Raw genomic sequence first — 21,312 nt, 5'->3', positions numbered from 1 at the left:
CCAAGGCTTGGCCAATGAGGGTTGAGAATCCACGTGGGGGACGGGCGGCGTTCGATTTGTTCGTCGTGTGCTTGGATTGAAGCCGTTTTTTTGAGTTTTGCCGCTTGTTGGGCACTGATCAAGGGCCTGCCTTGGACGCCCTGGATGTTTCGAGACTATGGAAAAGTATGCCGCGCAACCGATGAGTGAAAAAGCGGTGTTTCTTGGTTCGTGACTTGCCGCGGGGCGTTTGGGGCTAAAGATAGACGTGTGTTGAGTTCTTCAAAAATACCTTCTTTCTTTCCTCTTTACCTTATGACTCGGCTTGAAATGTCGTCACCTGCTTGTGCCCTCGTGTACTGTTGAACTCCTGCTGCTGTTCTTTTCTGGAGTTGACGGCCCGGAGTTGCGGTGAACACCACCATCATCAGCACACCCAACTCCTCCAAGATGGGTCCCGAACGTGATCGTCGGGCATCAGCCATAGCACGGCAGAACAACGACAACGACGACGACGCCATCACGCCAGTCCCGGATTTGAGAACACAGGCTCCCTCAGACAGAACAATTTCTCCCGCGAACCGAGAGCTGTCACCCGAAGTCGCCTCCGTTCGCCAAGAGGAGCGTTCACCGAGCAGATGGCGAGGATACTTTGCCAAGAGCGGGAAGCTCAGACCGTTCAGACTGCTGAAGGAGGACTCTCTCAACTTCAGACTGCGATACATATCAGACTGGACCGTGTTCAACCAGCTCGTGCTGGCCAGTGCGATCTACGTCTTCTTTACTAACATTTTGCCCGGCATCACCTTTGCCAGCGACTTGTATGTTCTGACTGGAGAGTCATGGGGGACGATTGAAGTTGTGTTTAGCACGGGGCTCTGTGGGATTATCTTTGCTTTGTGAGTTGGCCGGAAGTCTTATGACTGTTGTCTACTAACACGTTCCCAGGTTCTCGGCCCAGCCGTTGACTATCCTCGGCGTCACTGGTCCGTTCTCGGTCCTGGCAGAGAACATCTATTCGCTATGCGAGAACTCCTTCAAGGTAACGTCCATTTCTCGTCGTGGTCATTTTGACCCGATGTTCCCATTCCAAGTGAACGGCTTTGCCTGACATCGTCAGATCCCTTTCCTGCCTTTCATGGCCTGGTCCCTCATCCACTCTGGCTGGATGCACTACCTCCTCGCCATCTTCAACGCCCACGACTACACCATGCAATACGTCACCGACTTCAGCGCCGACATCTTCTCTCTCCTCAACAGCGTAATCTACTTCCACAAGGCCGTCCGCGAGCTTGAGCGCACCAAAGCCGCGGTCTCGCTCGCTGCCTTTCTCTACTCCATCATCGGCGCAGTGGGCACCTGTCTCCTCGCCATCTTCCTCTCGACGGCGCCGTCGTGGAAGCCGCTGTTCCACCGGTACGTCCGCATGGGCCTCGCGGAGTATGCCGCCGCCATCTCCATCGTCTTCTTCATCGGCATGCCCTACGTCGGCGACCTGGCGCACCTCGACCACAACAGGCTGGAGGTCTCCAAGACGTTCAGGCCGTCGTCGCCGAGCCGGGACGTCTTCTTTGTCGAGTTCTGGAAGCTCCCTATCGGCTGGATTTTCATCGCCATCATCCCAGGCATCATCATCACGGTGTTGTTCTACTTTGACCACGAGATCAGCAGCATCATCTGCACGGCGAAGAGGTACGGCATCCAGAAACCTGGGGGCTACGCGTGGGATATTATGCTTCTGGGCACGACGACGATTATGTGCGGTATTCTTGGGATTCCGCCAGCGAACGGACTCCTTCCGCAGGCACCGCTGCACTCCGAGTCTCTTATGCACACCGTTGTAGAAGATTCTCCCGCCCCGAACTCTGAGCCCGGCGAAGACCCCCCATTGAAACCCTTGATACGGGTCTATGAACAGAGATACTCGCCCTTCATCCAAGCGGCAGGCATCTTGCTCTTCGTCTCACCACCCTTCCAACACGTCCTGGGCTTCACGCCTACCTCTGTCCTCGCAGGGCTGTTCATGTTCATGGGCTACCAGTCGCTGTCCGTCAACCCGATCCTCAACAGAATCTGGCACCTCCTCACGCCCATATCGGAACTTCCTGCCTTGCCCCATGGCGCGTCCTGGCTGGGCATTCACATGTATACCATCTCGCAGATCATTCTCACCGGCATCGTTTTTGGAGTCACATTGACGGTGGCGGCCCCGGGCTTCCCTATCATCATCATCATTCTGGTCCCAGTCAGGCTGTTCCTGATGAACAAAGTGTGGAATCGAGAGACGTTGAGATACGTCGACGGGTGGGCGACAAGAGAAGGAAAGCCGGAAGACAACGAGAACGACCGCAGGCGGGAGGCCGTCATCGCCTCGCGCGAGTCAGCCAGACGAGTGTCCGACGAGGAGAAGGGGACGAAATCTGCGTGAAATAACTGCAAAGATACAGCTAGACTGCAAAACAAAAGCCGGCAATACAAACCACTCCATTCAATTGCAGATGTTCATCACAAATGTCACCTCGCTGCATGAAAAAACCCCGGTCCCTGTCCTGCGAGATCTATCCATCTGCGGGGTTCCGTCCCGCTGTCAACCACGTCCGGACCCATTTACCCCCCGCCCCGAGGTCGAAGGGTACCCTTTTTCGGATCAATGTCCGTGATGCATCGGGTGAAGATACCCGCACCGGCGGCTACCGCGATCAACCTACAATCCGCCTTCGCAGCCTTACCTTGTGAGACATATTGCGCCATGGCGTATTTCAGGGCCGAGATGCCCGGTGGGCGTCGGGGCGTTGTCTCGTCTCACCTGGGCTTGTTGAACTCCTCATCGCAATCGGTTTATCTGTAATCAAGATGTCGTTATCCGTAGCAGGGAAATATGCAGTCATCACCGGTGCAGGGTCAGGTAAGTCGTCAACCCAGTCGTCACAAGACCAGACAAGAAAAAGAAAAAGAAGCTCACGCATCAGCAAGGTATCAACCTCGCCTTCGCCAAACTCCTCCTCGAGCGCGGCTGCTCCGTCCTTATAGGCGACCTCGCCCTCCGCCCCGAGGCATCCGCCCTCGTCTCCCAGTACTCCCCCCAACTGTCATCAGACAGCAGCCGTCCGACAGCCCACTTCCAGCCAACAAACGTCGCCTCCTGGCCGCAGCTCTCCCGCCTCTGGGACACGGCCCTCGCCACCTTCCCGCGCATCGACATCGTCGTCCCGGGCGCGGGCATCTTCGAGCCGGCGTGGAGCTCCTTCTGGCACGCGCCCAAGACGGCGTCGAACCCAGACACTAAGTCGCGCGACGCCGCGGGCGGCGAGCCGGGCACGTACGCGGTCATCGACGTCAACCTGACGCACCCGATCCGGCTGAGCCAGCTCGCCATCGGGCACTGGACGCAGACGCACCGGCCTGGGTGTCTGGTGCACGTGAGCAGCATCGCGGGGCACGCGTTCGGGTTCGGGACGCCGTTGTATTTTGCGAGTAAGCATGGCTTGCACGCTTTTGTGAGGAGTCTGGGGGAGATGAGGGATCGGGTTGGGATTCGGTGCAGCGCTATCGCACCGGGGGCGGTCATGGTAGGGGTTTTTGTGTTCTGCCTTTTTGTTCTGAGATTGCTAACGCCTCGCAGACGCCAATGTGGCGGGAGGACCCCGACAAGAAGCACATGGCTGAGGAGGAGGATGCGAAGCTGTTCACCGAGCCCGAGGAGATTGCGCGGGGCATGCTTGAGCTTTGCGAGAACCCCGAGTACGGGAATGGAACCATCCTGGAGGTTGTCAAGGGAAGGAAGCGGGTTGTGCCGTTTTACCACGCCGAACCGCCACAGGGTGACGGAGTCTTCATACCTAAGTACAAGGAGGGCGCGGAGAAGCTCTGGGATGGATTGGAGAGCGAGGGGTTGAAGGTCTGATACGTGGTACAAAGAACAAAGAGTGTTATGCAGAGACTGCCTGTTGTTTCTATACCAAAGCGACTCTTTTTCTGTGTGCTTATTCATACTCTGTTATCGATATCATTGTTATAATCATTGTCATGATCGTCGTCGTCGTCGTCGTCGTCATCGCCACTATTGTTCTTATTATCGTCGCTTCTGCCTACTATCGTCTTTAGTCGGATTATAGTATCATGTTCATCATTGCGTAGGCAGGAGATATAGCCGCGTAGACACCGAAATACTAGGCGGGTTCGTTATTTATCATGTGCTCTGGATCCTCATAGCCATCAACCATCGTCTATTCTGGAAGACCGAATTAAAAAAAACTTGTCTTCAAGAAAATGCTAAGCTTTTCTACGCTGCCAGCAGTTGAGCCTTTGGCTTATACCGTCGTCGCTATCACCCCCAAATACATCAAGCTAAACCATCAAAACTCTCCAAACTAATTCATAACGATTCTTGAAAAGAGTGATGTATAGATACGACTTGATTATCATAGAAATAGCGGAACACATTGTTCAGCATTCGTCTTGCTTAAGATCCAGCCCCCAATTCGCCTTGGCGTAGGATCTGAGTTGCTGACCAAAAATGCAAACCAATGCGAACCAGAACTCCATGATTCGAGTTTCTTGTTGCCTATTCGGGTAAGTGCGAAGCTCAGCAGCGGCAGGTAAGGCGAACCTGACCACACCAACAGCTGCGGCCCGACGGACTGAGACATCACCCCCCAACGCCACGCCGGATGGTGACTCTGCATTTTAGCCCTCGCTTAGAGACGGTACGTAATTCACGGCGGCGTCCCCCTCACCTAGCTGTTGAAGCTTCACTCGTTGTAGCTCCAAGACATGCCTTGTGCAAATAGTGTCTTGGGTACATGATGGCGCCTCTTGAAGATCTAAATCACTTGCCAGATGTACAAGACCTGCCAAGACGCCCGCATCTGGAGCTCTTTAACACGGATCCGACGGCATGCGGCGATGCCTCTTTTCACCTCTTCCCTCAGCTTCCCACCGAGCTCCGACTGCTCATATGGCGACACGCTCTGCAGCGAAACCGCCTGCTTAAAGTCACGGTTGAAGAGGTGGAAAGCAAAAATGCGGACGAAACTCCAAGATACTCCCTCGTCAACTCTCTGGGCCGCCCCATAACAGGAGACCACTACCGCGTCACAGTCCAAGTGCGGTGCCGTCTCCTCCCGGAACTTATGTCCGTATCCCGCGAATCTCGAGAGGCCGCAAGAGCATTCTACCCCGTCAGCCTCCCCTGCCACCTCAGATCCGCCACCGGAACCCAAAAGACGGTCATCCTCCTCAACCTCTCCTACGACTACCTCACAATATCATCCGGCCCCTCCTGGAAAGCCACCATCGACTTCCTTCACGACCTCCGCGCCCAGGACCCCTCAGGCACCGGACTCCAGCATCTCGTCCTCGACGACGCCGACTCCGACCCCGCACCGCTCAAGCCAACTGACCTCGACACCACCGCCCTCGCCGCATTCCACGCCACCGTCAAAGGCCTGAAGAGCATCTGGTTCAGGAACATCACCCCGGCCGGCCGCGCCCTCGACGTGCTAACCTTCATCCGCGCCCACGTCTTCAACTACGGCTACCCCGTTGTCCCCGCCTTCACCTTCTTCGACACGCCCCAGCGGGACCCACGTAACATCACGCGGGACCTGGAAAAGGTGTGGGCCGGGATTCACGACCCGCGCGGGAAGCCGCTGGCCTGGCGTCGTCTGCTCCGCGGCCTCGGTGTCGACCCTGAGTGCGATCTCGACCCGGTGGTTGACGTGCGCGTCATGGTCGGCGCGGACAGGGAGGACGACGTGCGCAGCCGCGAGGACGCGAGGCAGTGTCTTCATGAGGAGGACTTTGAGTGGTTGAGGCTGCAGTGGTGGTTTCACGGGTGGGAGGACGGGCCGGATTGGGGCCGCGGGTGCCCACCGGCAGGATGTCTAGGCACGCCGTCTGGCCTGATTCTGTGTATGCCCCGATTCGACAGACCGGAGGTGCTGGCTGCGGCGCCGAGGCCGGCGTTGGGGTTTTGGTTGTTTTCTGTGGACGCGTTTGGGGAGTTGAGGGAGGATGAGGATCCAGACGGGTGGCTGAAGATCAAGGGGCTATTTGACCTGAAGGGTTCCTGGCCTGATCTTGCGCTGGCACATATATCATGATGTTTTGGATTTCTCCGTCATTCCTGCGTGTGGTATATGCGCGAAGACCAGAGCTGCGGTGGAATATTAGAAAAAGGTGACAGCTTGTCACCGGTTCTTATTCTATATAGTATAGTTCTTGACTTTGGTGATCGACACTTGCCAAGCCAAAGAGCCTTGACTTTCAGTCCAGACGACAATGCCCTCTAGAGCAATCATCCCAAGCTACGAATGGGACTCCCCAAAGTCCAAGACTTCATCTAAAGAAAGCATGGTAAATGGTCCAATCTCGAATGCCAAGCCGTCTTCTTTGCGCTGAGGTGTTCGTACCGCTGTGGCTGTCATATAATCAGGACCCAAGGCTCTCAAACACACATTCGCATTGTCGACCTTGGCTCCTTTGAAGATGATGTCGTGCTCCGTGACGGCGTCTCCCTCGTCCTCAAACTTCTCCGCCGGCAGTGGCGGCTTGAAGTTCTTGAACTGGAGGTCGCCAAGCCACTCTGCAAGCAGCGCCTCGCCGGTCATCTTGACATATGCTTCTCTCAGACACCAAAGAGCGTAGAAGCACCGCAGTTTGAAGTCCATCGAGTCCTCTGCAGAGGCCCCCGGCTTCAGCCCCGGCGGGATCGCCGAGAGAACCTGCCACTTGAGGAAGCTCGCCTCAGCAGGCGAGAGCACATCGGCGTGCACGTCCACGAAGCGCGGCCACCCCTCGCTCCTGAGCATGCTGTGGTCCCTGGAGCGACGCTCCGAGGTGCAGACAATGTCAACGCCCACGTCTACCGGCCCATTGGCCGCGTCATAACCGTGGACGGCAAAGAGCGCGACCAGACCGGCTTGGTGGCTTACATTGAAGCTCAGGGGTTCGGAGCCGTCGGCGGTGCGGAAGACGGGCTTTGTCTTCTCATTGCGTACAGTGTTTGCCGAAGGCCAGGGGACGCCGCAGAAACGACTGATGGCGTAGCGTTTCAGAAGGTGCGAGCCTAGAGACAGCTTCGCGTCGCGAACGTGGTAGTACTTTAGCACAGCTTTGCGCTCGTCGGCGCCGAGGAGGGCGAGAGCCCGGGATGCCTGAGTCGTTTGGTCAGATTCGTGGAGTTTTCAGGGTTTGCTTCTGCTCTTCCAGGGTTGAAGTGAGGCGAATGGGATATTGCGCCGAATTGCTGGGCGACTATTGGGGTAAAGATCTCGCCTCGGGCGGTTTGATTTGCATGGAGAAGGACGAAACAGACATGGGTGTGTGTGGGTGGTTCACGGGCGGTTCGGTTCGGTGAGGGAGGGTGAGGTTTCTTACTGCTTGTTCGAGGTGCTTCGTTTCAGTGGCCTCTGGATACAGGTGCCGAGTATCCAGGATCCACTGTGTGATAGTCGGGGCCATCTCGATCGGTATTGCTTTCGGTCGTTTCCAACCACGTTTCTCGCACTCGCAGGCTGGGGTTTTGCGATATGTCGTTTCTGCTGTATGTGCAATGAATCCCGCGGCCGAGAGATCTCGAGTGAAGCTCCAATGGCTGCAGTTCCAGAAACCAAGCTGCTCCGGTCTTGGTCAGACACCCCAAGTCAAGATTCACCTCAAACCAGCTGCCGCCGTCACAAGAGGGGACGAAAGGTGCCTGCCAAGCAATTCGATTAAGGTTAAGGATTGCCTACAGGCCGTGGTTGACACCTTATCGCCCCGCAGGACAGGTGAGAAGAGACGTGAAAGAGACGAGTGGTGCGGCTGCAGCGGTGGCCGAGAGGAGCGTAGAGCCGTTTGGCGACTTGACACAAGAAACAAGCAATTGGACGATGGAGCTCGGAGGGGCTGAAGCGAGAAGGCGAAGAATGCCTGGTGCAGAAACCCCGGGCAGGCCGACGACAGTGATGGATCGATGATTTGCAATCTCAGGTTTCAGACATCAGGCCATCGGGACCTTGGGAGTTGCGAGTCGCTCCTGGTTTCATGGGGTTTGGTTGGGTGGGTGGAAAAGAAGCTGGAAGGGATGAGACGAGAGACTGAGGTGAGAGTGGAAGAGTAAGGTAAGGTGTCGTTGCGCGTGGGTGGAGGAGGGGCACGTTGAGACGTTTCCACCCCTTCCCTCAGGTTCCCGGTCCTCCAGGCGCCCCAAAGTTCCCAACTCAGGTCCAGTGCCACCCAACCTCCAATTGTGCTGCCGGAACAGGGCGGACCAACGCCCGCTAGCGCCCATTCTTCCAGGTGGGGTGTCACTGGTTCCAGAGGCTCACGACTGCAGATCATACCAGTTGGCGGCTTGGCCCTGTCTTTGCCGCCCCAAACCTTTTCTCGACTTCAACTCCACCTGCGTCTGACATGCCACTCTGAATCCTGTATAAAGCTTCATCAACCGTCCCTCGTTTAACTCTTGTTTTCTTACTCCTCTCCAGCGCAATTCTACTCTCTCTTTCTAGAATTCGCCATGCAGTCGAGTCCACCAGCCAAACACACAGATTCCTGCATTTCCACCACCTCAATCGGCCTCCCTTGTTCCGCCGCCATGTTCGCTACGATCACCACATAACAGACAACCACCACCATGCGCGGCGTCGAGCAGGCCAGGAGTGCCACTCTCTGTTCCACCTGATGTTCCCTTCCACGGAAGCGTAGAGCTGAAGGTGTTGAGCAGGGAAACCTTTGTTGGATTTTCCTGTCTGGAGGTCGGGGCGCGCCAGCCGGAAGACAGTCGAGGATCACCTTTTTACAACAACTTTTACACCGCTGGAGGGATCCGCAGTTACCTGAAGCGTCGATGATCCGTCCGCAGCTGCCACGCGCCGCCCTCGCAAGGGACGGCGCGGAAGGCGCCGGATGACGAGAATTCGCTGGTAGGCCTGCGTGAGCCTGGAAGTGACGACGACTCTCCCCTTGGTCCTTGGACCCGCCCGCCTCGCCTGGATCGGACTCTTTGTGAGTTAGAGGAAGGATTGAGAAGGCGGGACTTCGTCCTGACTCGCCCAACCCCGGATTCTTCGTGAGTTCAGGGTCGTGGTTTGAGAGGGATGGGGATCGAGGGGGTTGAGGCGTATTTCTTATTTTTCTTCTTTTTTTCTTCAAATCAGCCCATCATAACGCCGAGAGTTGGGCAGCCCTATGAAGCGCAGGGGATGGGTTCGCGCACTTGTGGGGATCCGAAACTGCGTGGAGGGTCCCTTGCAGAGTCTGGACCTTTACGTGGTGCGGGGGATTACGATGCTCGGAAGCATCAACCAACCAGACTATGTTGAATTGAAAGGGGAGGAAAAGGACCTTGGATGGTATTTGAAGACATTGAGAGAATCGATCAAAGATCTGGGTAATAGGGAGGGGGAGACGTCGAGGTGGCAGATGCGGCGAGCTATGACTTGTGCAACTGTCTACAGTAATAATACAAGAATTCTCTCTCGTCTTGATTGGTTCACCTATTGGATTGAATCTCAGACTTGCAGCTCACTTATTGTTTGCGAAAGAATTAGGTAAGAAGTGGCATAATGTTCGAGACGCTGACGATGTGCCTCTTGTGGTTTGAACTGGTTTCCAGGCAGGCTGGTCCTCTCGTATACGCCAACCCTAAATCAGCACTATTTTCCCGTGCAAGCAATATGACTGTGTACCTTTTTCCGAGTGTGCAGGTATCACTCATCGCACTTGATATCTTTGTACGTGCCTATTGCCGCGTTTAGATAAACTGGAGTCTGTGGCTGTTGAGCGGCAACCAACTTGTCACTTCTGCTCCATATGTGACCCAGTGGATCAACATTTCAGTCGACGTTGCTCATTCATTTTCAAGCGTGATGCCCAACGAGCTGATACTTGCGTACCAAGCCACTATACCCACCATTTTGCCGTTTCTCTGACCCGGGATATACACGGGCATCCAATCCATGCCAAAGGTTGAGTCGGGATGTTACGGCGCATGTCCATAGAACATAATCGTACACTGGCTTCGAGACCATTTTGCAAAAACTCCAGGACGCCAACCGATGCCTCGCTCTTCAGGTCATACACATATTCTGTACAGTGTCTCGTGATATCCACCTCTTGAAGCTTTCTTCACAGTTCTTCATAGTATTATGTTGGATCACTTCTTTTGCGCCTCAGCCTGCTCGGCCCGGTACTTCTCGTTCTCCACCTCCCTCCAGTCCTTGGGCATGGGCTCGTTGCCATCCGTCTCGCCCCTGCCGCCAGCAAAGGCCGGCCGTCCGGCGTACAGCTGGTAGCCCTTGCCCGACTCGGCATCGTTCATGGTCTTGTAGTTGACGGGCATGTTGCCGCGGAAGCGCTTGCGCATGTCGACCATGCCGCGCTTGCACTCGCCGAAGCCCTTCTTGAGCTGCTGGCACTTTGTGGGGAGGGTGTTGACGAGGGGTTCGCGGAGGCAGTCGGAGGCGCTGTTCTGGTGGACCATGACGCAGTCGGATTCCTGGAGGCATTGCGCGAGAGCCGCGCCTGTGGGCATTTAGTCAGTTGAGTGTCCATGCGAGTGGTTCTTGGGAGGGGAGTTGGGACGCACGCAATTCTTTGCAGGAGCTGGGCATGGTGACGGCGGTCTGGGGGTATTTCCTTCGGTGGACAGGCAGGCGGTGGTAGGTGGTTCGACGTGAAGCCTCAGCGTACAGTACCGACTCTAAGGTTTGCGAAGCATCAAACAATTAGAGAAAAAAACACGGCCACTGTGATTGGATGAGATAGACCCACTCGGATGCAGCGGTTCCAGCGTCCTTTCACAACGTTCTCGCGAGTCTGCAAGGTGCGAGCACAGAGACAACCCGTGAGGAGAGGCCGCTAAGGTTGGCTTAGTGCCATGTCCCTGCAGTCCTTCAGGTCCTCAGGTTCCCGCTTTTCAGGGATCCAGGCCCGTCGACCAACCGCGTTGCTCGCGCGGGCACCCCCTTCCCCACCCGTGCCCCTTCCAATTGAGGCACCCATGCCCCGAAGAGAGCTGCCATGACGGCGATGGGTGCTGCGTTGGCACGTTGTGACAGCGCAACAGGACCCGGGGCCGGTGACCACTGACCTCCCGAACCTCTGACCTTGAATCTGGGACTGGGAGCTTGACCTTTTCCCTTTCGAGAGCTCTCCCTCAGATGCATCTTCACATGTGACATCACTTCGCGCCCGTCCACTTCCACTTTCGTACGCTGACACACGACACACAGCAGCTTCGAGCACATCTTTTTCCCCCACGAGCCCAGTTGATCGCCAACCGCAAAGCTACAATCAGCAGCCCAAAGCCCTCCTCTCTGTCTGCGACCTTAAGTTAAGCTTTGCGCCCCTTTGGACACTAGAGTGATGATGCCTTGAGAGCTCCCCCTAGCTGCTCGTTTCTTTCCTTTTCTTTCCCACCAAAAAAACCTTAGACATATCGTTCCTGGCCTGCGCCGCCAGCCTCTTATCGCATATTACACTGCATTCTCTGTTCCACACGATGCCTATCCCTTTCATCGGCCGGCTAAACATGTAAGGGTGCCCAATTGTCCTGATCCATCCTCTCTCTCCCTTTCCTGAAATCCCGCCCCTCAAACTGCAACGCTTTGAACCCTTGCGATGTTGCAGTCAGTGCGATCCAGACTGGTGCTGATGGAGTCGCGCAGCGTCGAGTATGTGGCTTTGGTGGGGTCTTTTCTGCTGGTAGGACTCGAGGCCATCATCCGCGTCCTGACCTTGGCTCTACGTATGGCAAAATGCGCTTCTCCTCGTGGCGTTCAGAGCTAGCTAGCTAACCCAGGAGCTCCTCCCAGCCTCGCCGCTCATCTCGCTCTTCTATGTGGCTTCCCGTCGACTGTTTAACCGATTCTCGACGCCGGCGCATAAACGCGCGGAACAGCGCAAGAAGTGTTGGTTGATTCCCCGCCACGGCTGACGTTTTCCTGTGATTTCGAACTGCGCTGACTCGCGTGGTGCGCAGCCATCTCGACCAATGTGAGGGACGCCTCCGACTTTGTTGATCTCTGCCGGTTATACGGATACGAGGCCGAGGAGCACGTCACGCAGACCAAGGATGGCTTCCTGCTGGGTCTCCACCGCCTGGCTTGGAGGAAAGGCGAGGAGGGCCAAAGGATCAACTGCGGCCCAGGCAGCGTGCAGAAGAAGGTCGTATATCTGCATCACGGGCTTCTCATGAACTCGGAGGTCTGGGTATGCTTGACCGACGAGCAGAGATGTCTTCCTTTCGTACTTGTCGAGAAGGGCTACGATGTTTGGGTACATTTACCAACCCATGTTGAACTGGCGCAAAACTGACGATGACACAGCTCGGCAACAACCGCGGTAACAAGTACTCGAAGAAGTCGGTTTCTCACTCGCCCAAGTCTCTCGAGTTCTGGAATTTCTCCATTGACGAGTTCGCCTTCCATGACATTCCCGACAGCATCGCTTACATCCTCGAGGCCACCGGCCAGGAGAGTTTGTCATACATTGGCTTCTCCCAGGGAACCGCTCAGGCTTTTGCTACCTTGGCCATCCACCCCAAGCTGAACCAGCAGGTCAACGTTTTCATCGCCTTGGCACCAGCAATGTCTCCTGCTGGTCTTTCCAACGGTATCGTAGACGCACTAGTCAAGGCGTCGCCGCAAGTTCTGTTTCTCCTCTTCGGTCGTCGATCGATTCTCAGCTCCGCCACCATGTGGCAGTCCATTCTTTACCCGCCGATTTTCGTTCGAGTAATCGACGTCGGTCTTTCCTTTTTGTTCAACTGGCAGACGAAGAACATCTCTCTCAGCCAGAAACTCGCTGCTTACCCCCATCTATACTCGTTCACCAGCACAAAGAGTGTGGTCCACTGGTTTCAGATCATCCGCAACAAGTCCTTCCAGATGTACGACGACGACGTCCACCCTCCCGTGTCCATCAGCTCGTCCAGCAAGTATACCAAGGTCGCCAAGTACCCGACTCGCAACATCAAGACCCCGATTGTGCTCGTCTACGGCGGCAGCGACTCCCTCGTCGACATCAAGGTCATGCTCAAAGAACTTCCGAGTCAGACTGTAGCTACCGAGATCCCCCACTACGAGCACCTCGACTTCCTTTGGGGCCGCGACGTCGATGCTCAGGTCTTCCCGCACGTCTTCGACGCTCTCGACAGTTTCACCGACGCACTTCACTCGAAGGAGGAATACGCCCGCTACCAGCTCGCAAGACAGGAGAGCCTCCTCGGCTCCGGCAACGCGTACCGCCACGCCCATAAAGATAGCGACGTCTCCGCCAGCGACACGTCGAACGCGGTGGATGAGATCCAGCCCAGAAACGGTACGGACAGCCCGCTTTCATACAAGTCTCGAGACCGACCGTCCGGGATCCCCTCGCCTTTCGGGACGACCCGCACGAATAGCAATATGAGAACTCCGTACTCGCAGGTCGCCGCTAACGACGACGATGTACCTTCTTCACCAGACAGACCTGACAGCCGCGCTACGAACCCCGACGACAAGGAGGACGGCAGCTTACTGAAGCCCACCCGCGAGTCGCCGACGGCGAAGCTCAAGGGCATCGGCGTGAGGAGGGGCAGCGGAGGCAGCAGCCTGAGCTTGGATAGCATGCGCGAGGGCAAGGGGATCAGTTTGGGCACGAGCAAGGCCCTCGGGGGCGTCGTGACGAAGAGCGGGATCGATGCCAAGGGGCTGGGTAATGCGGGTGTGGAGGAGGTCAAGGGCGGGAAGAAGAAAAAGCGCGTCACCGTGGCGCCGTAGTATTGAGGTGCCTAGTCAAAGAAAAGGCGGAGACAAAATTGGAATACAGTACACTTTGGAATAAAAGTTTATTTACCACTGATATTGAGCTAGCGAGCAAGAGACATTTTGGTGGAGCTATTTTCTCGCTCACCGGGTTCGACATGTGCATGCACAGCATCCCTCGTGGCTTCTTTTCGATGTTCCTTGCTCTTCAACTGTGCTGGACATGTAAGGCGGTTGTTTGGAAGAATCTGGATCAACGTCGGGATGGGCAATTGCGGTACAAATCGGCAACCGTCGTGAACAAGGGCCACCTAGAAGATCATCCTGGTCGATGGGACGCCTGTCCTTCCAAATTATGAGCTCAAAGAGACCGCCTATTAACACGATAACGATAATGGCGATATTGACAACGACGGCGATAGTTGAAGGACCAGAAGAGCTGACCCCTATGTCTCGGTTGCATGATTGATATGAAGAGGCTTAGCAAAACCAGCCCGTCGTATGACTGTATTGTCGTTGAATAAGTGGAATACGAAGTTGACAGATAGATTCGGAGAGGCCGGCTTTTCTAAGTCCTTTTCAACCGTGATCGCCCGTTTTTTGTTTCGGGATGCCACATTATTTTCGACTTCACAAAAGCCTCGCTTTGACTACATACGCTCTTCCGCTCCGAATCGTCGTCGATGCTCGACAGGCTGACGAAGGAGCGTTTCCAGAGACACACCCTACCCCCCATGTGATGACAGGACAGGCGACTATGATGAATGCCATCATTTCTGGAGACTAGTCCGTTTTCCACTTCAAGGACGTGCCATACGCTGACAAGAGGATTTCTCGGCCCGGTCTGGTACAGTCTGTATTGATGTAGGCGTTTTCCCATACACTGCCGACTGCCTCCGCGTGGTGGCCATTCCACACGGTTCCCTTTCTCGACTGCCCTGCTGGATCTGCCGTGAAATAAGACGATACATGGATCTGCAGCCTCACGGAGTATTATTCACAACCCCCTCATAGGTTCATGAGGCGCTTTAGACGACCAGTATGGAGCCTAGACGGCGTGATGATCCTCAAAATAAGCTCAGGTGTGGGTGAGAGTGGTTCGTCTCATCATCCTTGCCATGAATTACCGGCACAAACTTCAAACTTTATCCCCTTCACCTTAGATGGCGGCAACACCCAATATGACTTTCCCATCGCAGAGAACCGCATGCATTTGAGAAAAACCCCATGGAAGTTACGATTCATGTGATCCCAAAACACGGCAGTCATCGTGATATCCAACATCATCACATTCCGATCTTGATGATGTGAATATCGTTCCCTGAATTGGAATACCAACACCAGTTGAGGCGTTCTGTCCACGGCTCGACCGCAATGATATATGCAGCCAGCCAATCGTGCGGTAGCCTCCGAGCCACTGGATCGCGAAATTGCCAAATATACTTTGCTAGTATCTTGAATGACCGTAGAGGTACGACCTACCTGGTTGAGAACCTGATCCCTGGAAGGGCATCTCTTGCTATACGCAGCACATAAAAGTCCGTTTCTCTATTTCCAGAGTCCCCCATCCCCCATAAAGATTCTGCTTCTTGTCGCTGGTGAACTCTCCGAACGTTGTCGATGATCTCTCACTAGGATCAAGAGGTTAACCTGAACTACGTCCAACACCCCTCCTCCGTCCAGTGCGAAGTCTCATCTTCGCAGTCATCTCAGCTCTCCGTTACTTCTCTGCCATCATCAAAGATCATCAGCCAAGCCGGCAAACACCACAGCCAGCCCTAATATCAAGATGGAGCACTTTACTTTCAACGGTGCGCTCTCGGGACCCTTAACCATACTTGGACCAAACAGCTGATTCTCGCGTATTCCAGACTACATCAACATGTACATATGTTATTACAACCCGAAACTCCGCATGTGCTTGGACGTTCCATCGTATTACATGTATAAGCTCGACTTCGCGGCCAACGTCGCCTTCACCGGCATCTTCGGCCTCTGCTTCGTCGCCTACGCGGCGATATGGGCCGCCACCCGGCGCGGCCACATCTTCAACATTGCCTTCCTGTGCGGCCTCACGGCCGAGACTTTGGGCTACGCGGCGCGCATCGTCAGCTTCAGCAACCAGTGGCGCACGTGGCCGTTCATGACGCAGATCTGCGCCCTCACCGTCGGCCCGGCGTTCCTCGCCGCCGGCATCTACGTCTGCCTCCGCCGCATCGTCCGCGTCTTCGGCGTCTCCCACTCCCGCATCCGCCCGCAGCTCTACACCCGCGTCTTCATCCCCTGCGACATGGTCGCCCTCGTCCTCCAGGCCGTCGGCGGCGGCCTCGCCGCCTACGCCACCTACCACGCAGCGTCCACCCAGAAGGGCGACAACATCATGATGGCCGGCCTCATCTCCCAGGTCATCACCATGGCCATCTTCATGGTCGTCTCGGCCGACTTTGCCATCCGCGCCTGGCGCAGCACCAGCAGCGGTGACAGCTCGCCCCTGGCCTCCTCGCCAGAGGAAGACGCCGAGGCCGCGAAGCTGGGCCACCTGCGTTCGTCGCGGAAGTTCCGCGGTTTCCTGGTCGCCCTGGCGTTGGCGACCGTCTGCATCTTCTGGCGCTGCGTGTTCCGCGTCGCCGAGCTGAGCGGCGGGTGGACCGGCCCCTTAATGCACCGCCAGGATCTCTTCATCGGGTTTGAGAGCGTCATGATCATCGTTGCCGTCGGCGGGCTCATCATCTTCCACCCCGGGTTCTGCGACAGGGAGTTGCTGGACGACAAGCCCGCGCCGCCCAAGACTGAGCCTGTCCTCGGGGGAAGGGAATCTAGCGATGGGCACAGCAGGCACGAGGTCGTGGAGGTCAAAGCCTGATGGGTGCGAGAGATAGACACGTTGCATTCTGCTTTAGTTTCCATATGAAGCGGTGGATGTTTGGCAATTTGGTTGGGTTCTTTTCTCCTTTTCTTTTGTTTCTTGGTTTTTTCTTGCTTTTTTTTGCTTCTGCCATTCTGGCCCTCACTCTTTTCCGTCAGAGTCATACGGCAGTCAAAAAGGTGTGCCCGCAGGCGGTAACCTGCTATACGAAAGTATGAAAAACATCAGAAGGGAAGAAGGAAAGTGGTTGATTTTCTGCGTAATAGAAATTGTTAGCAATCCGGAGTTTTGGAGCACATCATTCAAATCTATCTTTGTAATGAGATGGGTGACCTTAATACAAACCCGATATGATAACCTGCAGCACACTTTGACATTACCCGGCACATGTTTTCACAGGAGACATCATTAAATTGTCTACGGACGAACCCTGAAGGGCTAACAGCTCTTTCGATGGCAGCCCTATTTAGGCTTCGCCACCACTCAATATCTTGACACGCAGAGTGCGTCATTGCCACTCTGGCCATTATTTGTTTTGCCTACTTGCCATTTTTCCATTGTACCGACGCCTCATGCCTGATATCCTCAGGCCGAATCACTTATAAAAGTAACGCAAAGAGGGGTATCGTGCAAACGCCGCCCAAAGCCCTTCCCAGACGGCATTCAAGCCTCTGTAGGGGGACATGCGGGGTATGTAAAAGATGAAGAAAGGAAACAGAAGTGCTTGCTTGATTGCAAAAGGAATGGGGGAGAAAACCAGCGACTTGTGCGAGTGCTGGTGAAGGGGATTACGGGAAATTGAAGCGGCCTATGCAGGCTCCTGTGCTTCTGTCAACTAAAGTGACACATTGCCCAATGGCAAGATCTTGGATGGATCGCCGTTGAAGCTCTTGTGGTACTCGACGATGCCCCGAGCGATGCTGGGGAAGTCTCTGATGTTCTTGGATCTCATGTCTTGCAGGACCTTGCGCAATCCGTCGTTGAACTGGTTCCTTTCGTCTCCGTCAAGTTTGGTGCCGCCAAGCTGGAGGAGAATCTGGTCGTCTAAAACGTTGGGGGCGACCGTCAGCGTTCAACATGCTTCGAGACATGTGACGAGGTCAGTTATCCTTGCGGGGCGATGGCGACCTACCCGGCAACTTCATGGCCTCGAAGTGCTGGTAAATGCAGTCAGCACCTCGTGGGCATTCCTGGCTGGCCAGTTGGTCTGGGCAGACGGGTTGTTCCGGATCGATCCTGTTGCTATACGTGAGAGACCGAAGTCCACCAGCGACTGTCTCAGCAAACTTGGGGTGGTATCGATAAGCACGGAAGTATTGGAGTGGGCTCTCGTAAGGGGTGAAGACATCTCCGGAGGGCATCTCATCAGCGCTCTGTGTTGGTTGAGGGGCCTGTGATATTGGTTAGAAACCACCGAGTGTTGATGGCGCGAAACGAAATGTACTTCTCTCGTAGCTTCAACTCCCTGCTCCGGAGTTGATTCGTTGACACCCAACGAGATCTGTTCAGGGATTTGTGAGGCTCGTGAACTTGGCTCCTGTGGGTCAGCATCACTATTAGCCAGCGAGACGGTGCTGCCTGCTCGCACTGGGCTAGTTGATGGAGATCTGGCGTCAATTTGAGGGGCAACTGCCTCGGATGGCTCATAGGCGTCCGACGAGGACTCTTGGTCTCCATCTTGAATATGCTCTTCATGTTGGGAACTCGAATCTGATGATTCGCCCATGACGACATCAGAAGGACCATCACTTGAAATTGAGACCGGCCGCGACTCCTGAACTGCATTGGTGCTTGTCACCGGATTGACGGGTGCCTCAACGGGCGCGGGCACTGCCTGGACTGTGGCATCAGGGACATCAGGGGGGTTCGTCGCAGCTTTACCAGTAGCAGCAACATCGGCTTGCGCCGCGATGGAAGAATCTTCAATGCTTTGCGCAACAGGGGGCTGGGGCTTGGGGGCTTCTATGCTGGAAAGGGCCGAAGTGACCACGCTCGAAGCCAATACTGCGGTGTCAGCAGCAGGGACTTCGGCCTGCACATCAGACTGAGGCCCGACAAGGGTCTGCGTAGCAACAGGATCCACTGAATATAAGTTAATGAATGTTTCCTGAGTATCTGTCAACGAATTCATAGCGTTTACTAACCAGAATTGCTCTTAGGCAGGCTTTGGGGATCGCTGGACTCGTCGGAGTCTTGGTTGAGCTGTTCCATCTCCTGGGTCAACTTCTCCTTCTCAGCGCCCTCTTCCTCGATCTCCTTCTGTAACCGAGCGATTTGAGACTGCAGAAGACGCAGTTTACTCTTCTTTGCCTTTAATCTGCCCTCAACGAGTGGGAGACTGGTGCTGACTTCTCTGAACTTCTGGGCGCGAACGGAAGCAGCCTCGGCCCTCCTCTCGGATGGCTTTGGCAGACGCATCGAGCTGCCCGCTTCGGCAACCACCGGCGAAGATGGGGCGTTGGGGTTGGGCTGATCAGACGCACTGGATGCACCCATGGATTGTACTCGTCTGATGGCAGGTTTGCTTCCATCCGAGTCCGCAGTGGCGTCTGGCGTTTGTCCGTTAGACTTGGGACCAGATGCTTGGCCACTCATAGCAGCCTTCAGCTTGGCCTTAGCCTCGGCCAATGCAATCTTGCGCTTCATAGCTTCTATCTTTTTATCCATATTTTCAAGATGACCTGCTTTCGGCTGGGCTGCGATAATTCCCGACTGTGGAGTCGTAACGTTGCTGGGCACAGGGCTGACTTGGGGTCGCCCGTCTGTCAGTGGCGGAAAGTTGCGGAACGATGCTGTCTTTTGCAATGGAGTGTTCGCCTGTTGGAAGCTAGAAGACTCATCCGTTGGAGAAGTTATCTCCATCTCAATATCTTCGTCGTCCGAGGCGTCGCTAACGTCGATTACAAAAGGCTTGTCTTGGCGTTGGTGGCCAAAGGGGCGCTTATTTGCCTGTGAGATTGCGACGAAGTCGGCAGCAACTGGTCGTTTCCGCTGGTTGCTTGCTGCGGCCTGAGGCGCCGACATAAATAGGCCGGGAATCGTGGTTGCAGGCGCGGCTGTGGGCAATGGGTACTGTCCTTGGGGCAAGCTGGACTGAGGAGACTGGGCTGCTGCAGGGATAGTCGAAGTGCCATTTGCTGCTGAGGAAGGTCGAGTGGCAGCCGGCGATGTGTTTGCAGACTGCACAGTTTGTAGACTGTTCTTCCGCACAGCATCTTTCTGAGCGCGTGCCTCGCGGGACTTTTGGAGGGCGTCCATCTTTTGCTGCTGAACGGTTTCCTTGTCGGTTAATCCAGAACCTTGTGCAGCCTTTGCTTCAGCACTGGCTGCGGTAGACGATGAAGGGGCGGCCTTTGCATTCTTTGCGGCTAAGAGACGAGCGATCCGGTCCTTTCTCTCCTCCCCAGCTGACTTGGCTGTTGAAGCTGGTGCTTGTTCTTGTACACCAGGCTTCACAGCTGCTACAGATGCCTTTCCTCCAGGAGCCTTGAAGGTTGTGTGGGAAGGTGAATGAGAAGTGGTCGTTGCTGGAGGAGCAGAGACCCCTGGACCGCTAGCTTGGTTGGGGGTGCTGGCATCCAAGCCAAGCTCAGAAAATAAGTTCCTGACTACTGTTGCATCGATGCCTTCGTCGATATACTGCTGGTAGCGAACGTTCATGGGCCAAAGATTGAGGATGGCTGCTCGGGCCTGCTTCCGGGCATCCTCAAGACCTGATGGAGCAGTTGCAGATGAACTCGACTGGACTGCTTGGCCGTTTGACAGCTGCGCTTGCTGGGATATTTGGCGATGTCCGTTGTTGACGTTGAGGGGAGGATTCATTTCGCGGGGAGATAGGTAGGGGGAGTAGGAGCCTGATCGATCCCGAGCTGCGTTACAGTCAGATATTGCCCCAGAGTTTTCGTGAGGTGAGGTCTGCTCACCAGCTGCATCGAGAGCAGCAGGGCTTTGCGCCCGCTTGTGGTCCGGACCTTGGGCCCACGTAGGGGCAGCATTTCCATTACCAGCACGGCTCTTGGCGGTCGTCGCTGAGGAAGAGGCAACGGCCGGCCGACGAGGGCTGGTGTCCATGATGGTGTCTGCAGGCTCGTACAAATCGTCGAATTCGCCCTCGCTAAGCTCCCCCTCTTCGGTGCTGTTAGTGCCGTTATGCGATTGCTTGAGGGCGGGCTGCGGGGCCCCTCGAGTGGATGCCAGAGCTCGAGCCTTGGATGCCTCCATGGTCACACTTTTCGGTCGGTAGTACTGCGCAGCGGGGATGAGCTTGGGTTCGTCGCGCGAAGGCCACTGTTGCTGGTGCTGGTGCTGGTGCTGGTGCTGCTGGAGCTGATATTGGGGCGGCGCTTGCGCTGGCGATGCTGCCTCGGGTGCTGGAGGTGGTTGTATCGGTTGCTGCCAGCCGAATGTCTGGGTTGGTTGACCGTAGCCCAGTCCGGGTATCATATGCTGCGACTGGTCGTAGGTATCGCGAAAATGGGGTTGAGCATCGAACGCGTTGTTCGGGGCGGGTGGGGGATAGGGTTGCGCGGGAAAGGGAGGTGCCGTCGGATACGCGTAGGGCTGGGGAGGAGGCTGCCCCGGGTACGGCGAGTACCCGTATGGATAGTAATTGTTCATGGTCGAAAGGCGAATGAGGGCGCGACTGTGACTCTGACCGGGACTGAGTTTGCCTGTGACGGGAATGGCTGTCTGACGGAAAAGTCAAAGGAGCGACGATGCCTCAGCACGACGTGG

General features: G+C 55.6%; 8 protein-coding genes across 8 annotated transcripts; 5 read left to right on the top strand and 3 right to left on the bottom strand.

The window, feature by feature from the left end:
• Window positions 1-309: 309 nt before the first annotated feature.
• Window positions 310-2,407, top strand: GCG54_00009294 (putative transporter; the record flags this gene model as incomplete). The annotated part of the gene is made up of 4 exons (XM_045409242.1): window positions 310-335; window positions 411-878; window positions 928-1,021; window positions 1,100-2,407. 4 exons carry the CDS (start codon window positions 310-312, stop codon window positions 2,405-2,407), a joined length of 1,896 nt encoding a protein of 631 aa, XP_045256487.1.
• A 425-nt stretch (window positions 2,408-2,832) lies between these two features.
• GCG54_00009293 (uncharacterized protein) lies at window positions 2,833-3,883 on the top strand (the record flags this gene model as incomplete). The annotated part of the gene is made up of 3 exons (XM_045409241.1): window positions 2,833-2,884; window positions 2,917-3,548; window positions 3,602-3,883. The coding sequence occupies 3 exons, from the start codon at window positions 2,833-2,835 to the stop codon at window positions 3,881-3,883; spliced, it is 966 nt and encodes a 321-aa protein (XP_045256486.1).
• A 901-nt stretch (window positions 3,884-4,784) lies between these two features.
• Window positions 4,785-6,083, top strand: GCG54_00009292 (uncharacterized protein; the record flags this gene model as incomplete). Its single annotated transcript, XM_045409240.1, has 1 exon — window positions 4,785-6,083. One exon carries the CDS (start codon window positions 4,785-4,787, stop codon window positions 6,081-6,083), a length of 1,299 nt encoding a protein of 432 aa, XP_045256485.1.
• Window positions 6,084-6,287: 204 nt separating this feature from the next.
• On the bottom strand, window positions 6,288-7,443 carry GCG54_00009291 (uncharacterized protein; the record flags this gene model as incomplete). Its single annotated transcript, XM_045409239.1, has 2 exons — window positions 6,288-7,136; window positions 7,360-7,443. 2 exons carry the CDS (start codon window positions 7,441-7,443, stop codon window positions 6,288-6,290), a joined length of 933 nt encoding a protein of 310 aa, XP_045256484.1.
• Window positions 7,444-10,120: 2,677 nt separating this feature from the next.
• On the bottom strand, window positions 10,121-10,577 carry GCG54_00009290 (Mitochondrial protein; the record flags this gene model as incomplete). Its single annotated transcript, XM_045409238.1, has 2 exons — window positions 10,121-10,488; window positions 10,553-10,577. The coding sequence occupies 2 exons, from the start codon at window positions 10,575-10,577 to the stop codon at window positions 10,121-10,123; spliced, it is 393 nt and encodes a 130-aa protein (XP_045256483.1).
• A 1,009-nt stretch (window positions 10,578-11,586) lies between these two features.
• GCG54_00009289 (putative lipase C16A3.12c) lies at window positions 11,587-13,727 on the top strand (the record flags this gene model as incomplete). The annotated part of the gene is made up of 4 exons (XM_045409237.1): window positions 11,587-11,713; window positions 11,781-11,876; window positions 11,948-12,177; window positions 12,294-13,727. 4 exons carry the CDS (start codon window positions 11,587-11,589, stop codon window positions 13,725-13,727), a joined length of 1,887 nt encoding a protein of 628 aa, XP_045256482.1.
• A 1,774-nt stretch (window positions 13,728-15,501) lies between these two features.
• On the top strand, window positions 15,502-16,575 carry GCG54_00009288 (uncharacterized protein; the record flags this gene model as incomplete). Its single annotated transcript, XM_045409236.1, has 2 exons — window positions 15,502-15,523; window positions 15,584-16,575. 2 exons carry the CDS (start codon window positions 15,502-15,504, stop codon window positions 16,573-16,575), a joined length of 1,014 nt encoding a protein of 337 aa, XP_045256481.1.
• An 838-nt stretch (window positions 16,576-17,413) lies between these two features.
• GCG54_00009287 (uncharacterized protein) lies at window positions 17,414-21,195 on the bottom strand (the record flags this gene model as incomplete). Its single annotated transcript, XM_045409235.1, has 4 exons — window positions 17,414-17,622; window positions 17,711-17,951; window positions 18,023-18,660; window positions 18,723-21,195. 4 exons carry the CDS (start codon window positions 21,193-21,195, stop codon window positions 17,414-17,416), a joined length of 3,561 nt encoding a protein of 1,186 aa, XP_045256480.1.
• Between the last annotated feature and the right edge of the window lie 117 nt (window positions 21,196-21,312).

This window comes from Colletotrichum gloeosporioides, assembly GCF_011800055.1.
Source record: "Colletotrichum gloeosporioides strain Lc1 chromosome Unknown consensus_117, whole genome shotgun sequence".
Lineage (NCBI taxonomy): Eukaryota > Fungi > Ascomycota > Sordariomycetes > Glomerellales > Glomerellaceae > Colletotrichum > Colletotrichum gloeosporioides.
Note: the sequence above shows the minus strand (reverse complement) of the source record. Positions and strands in the feature narration are given on the sequence as shown.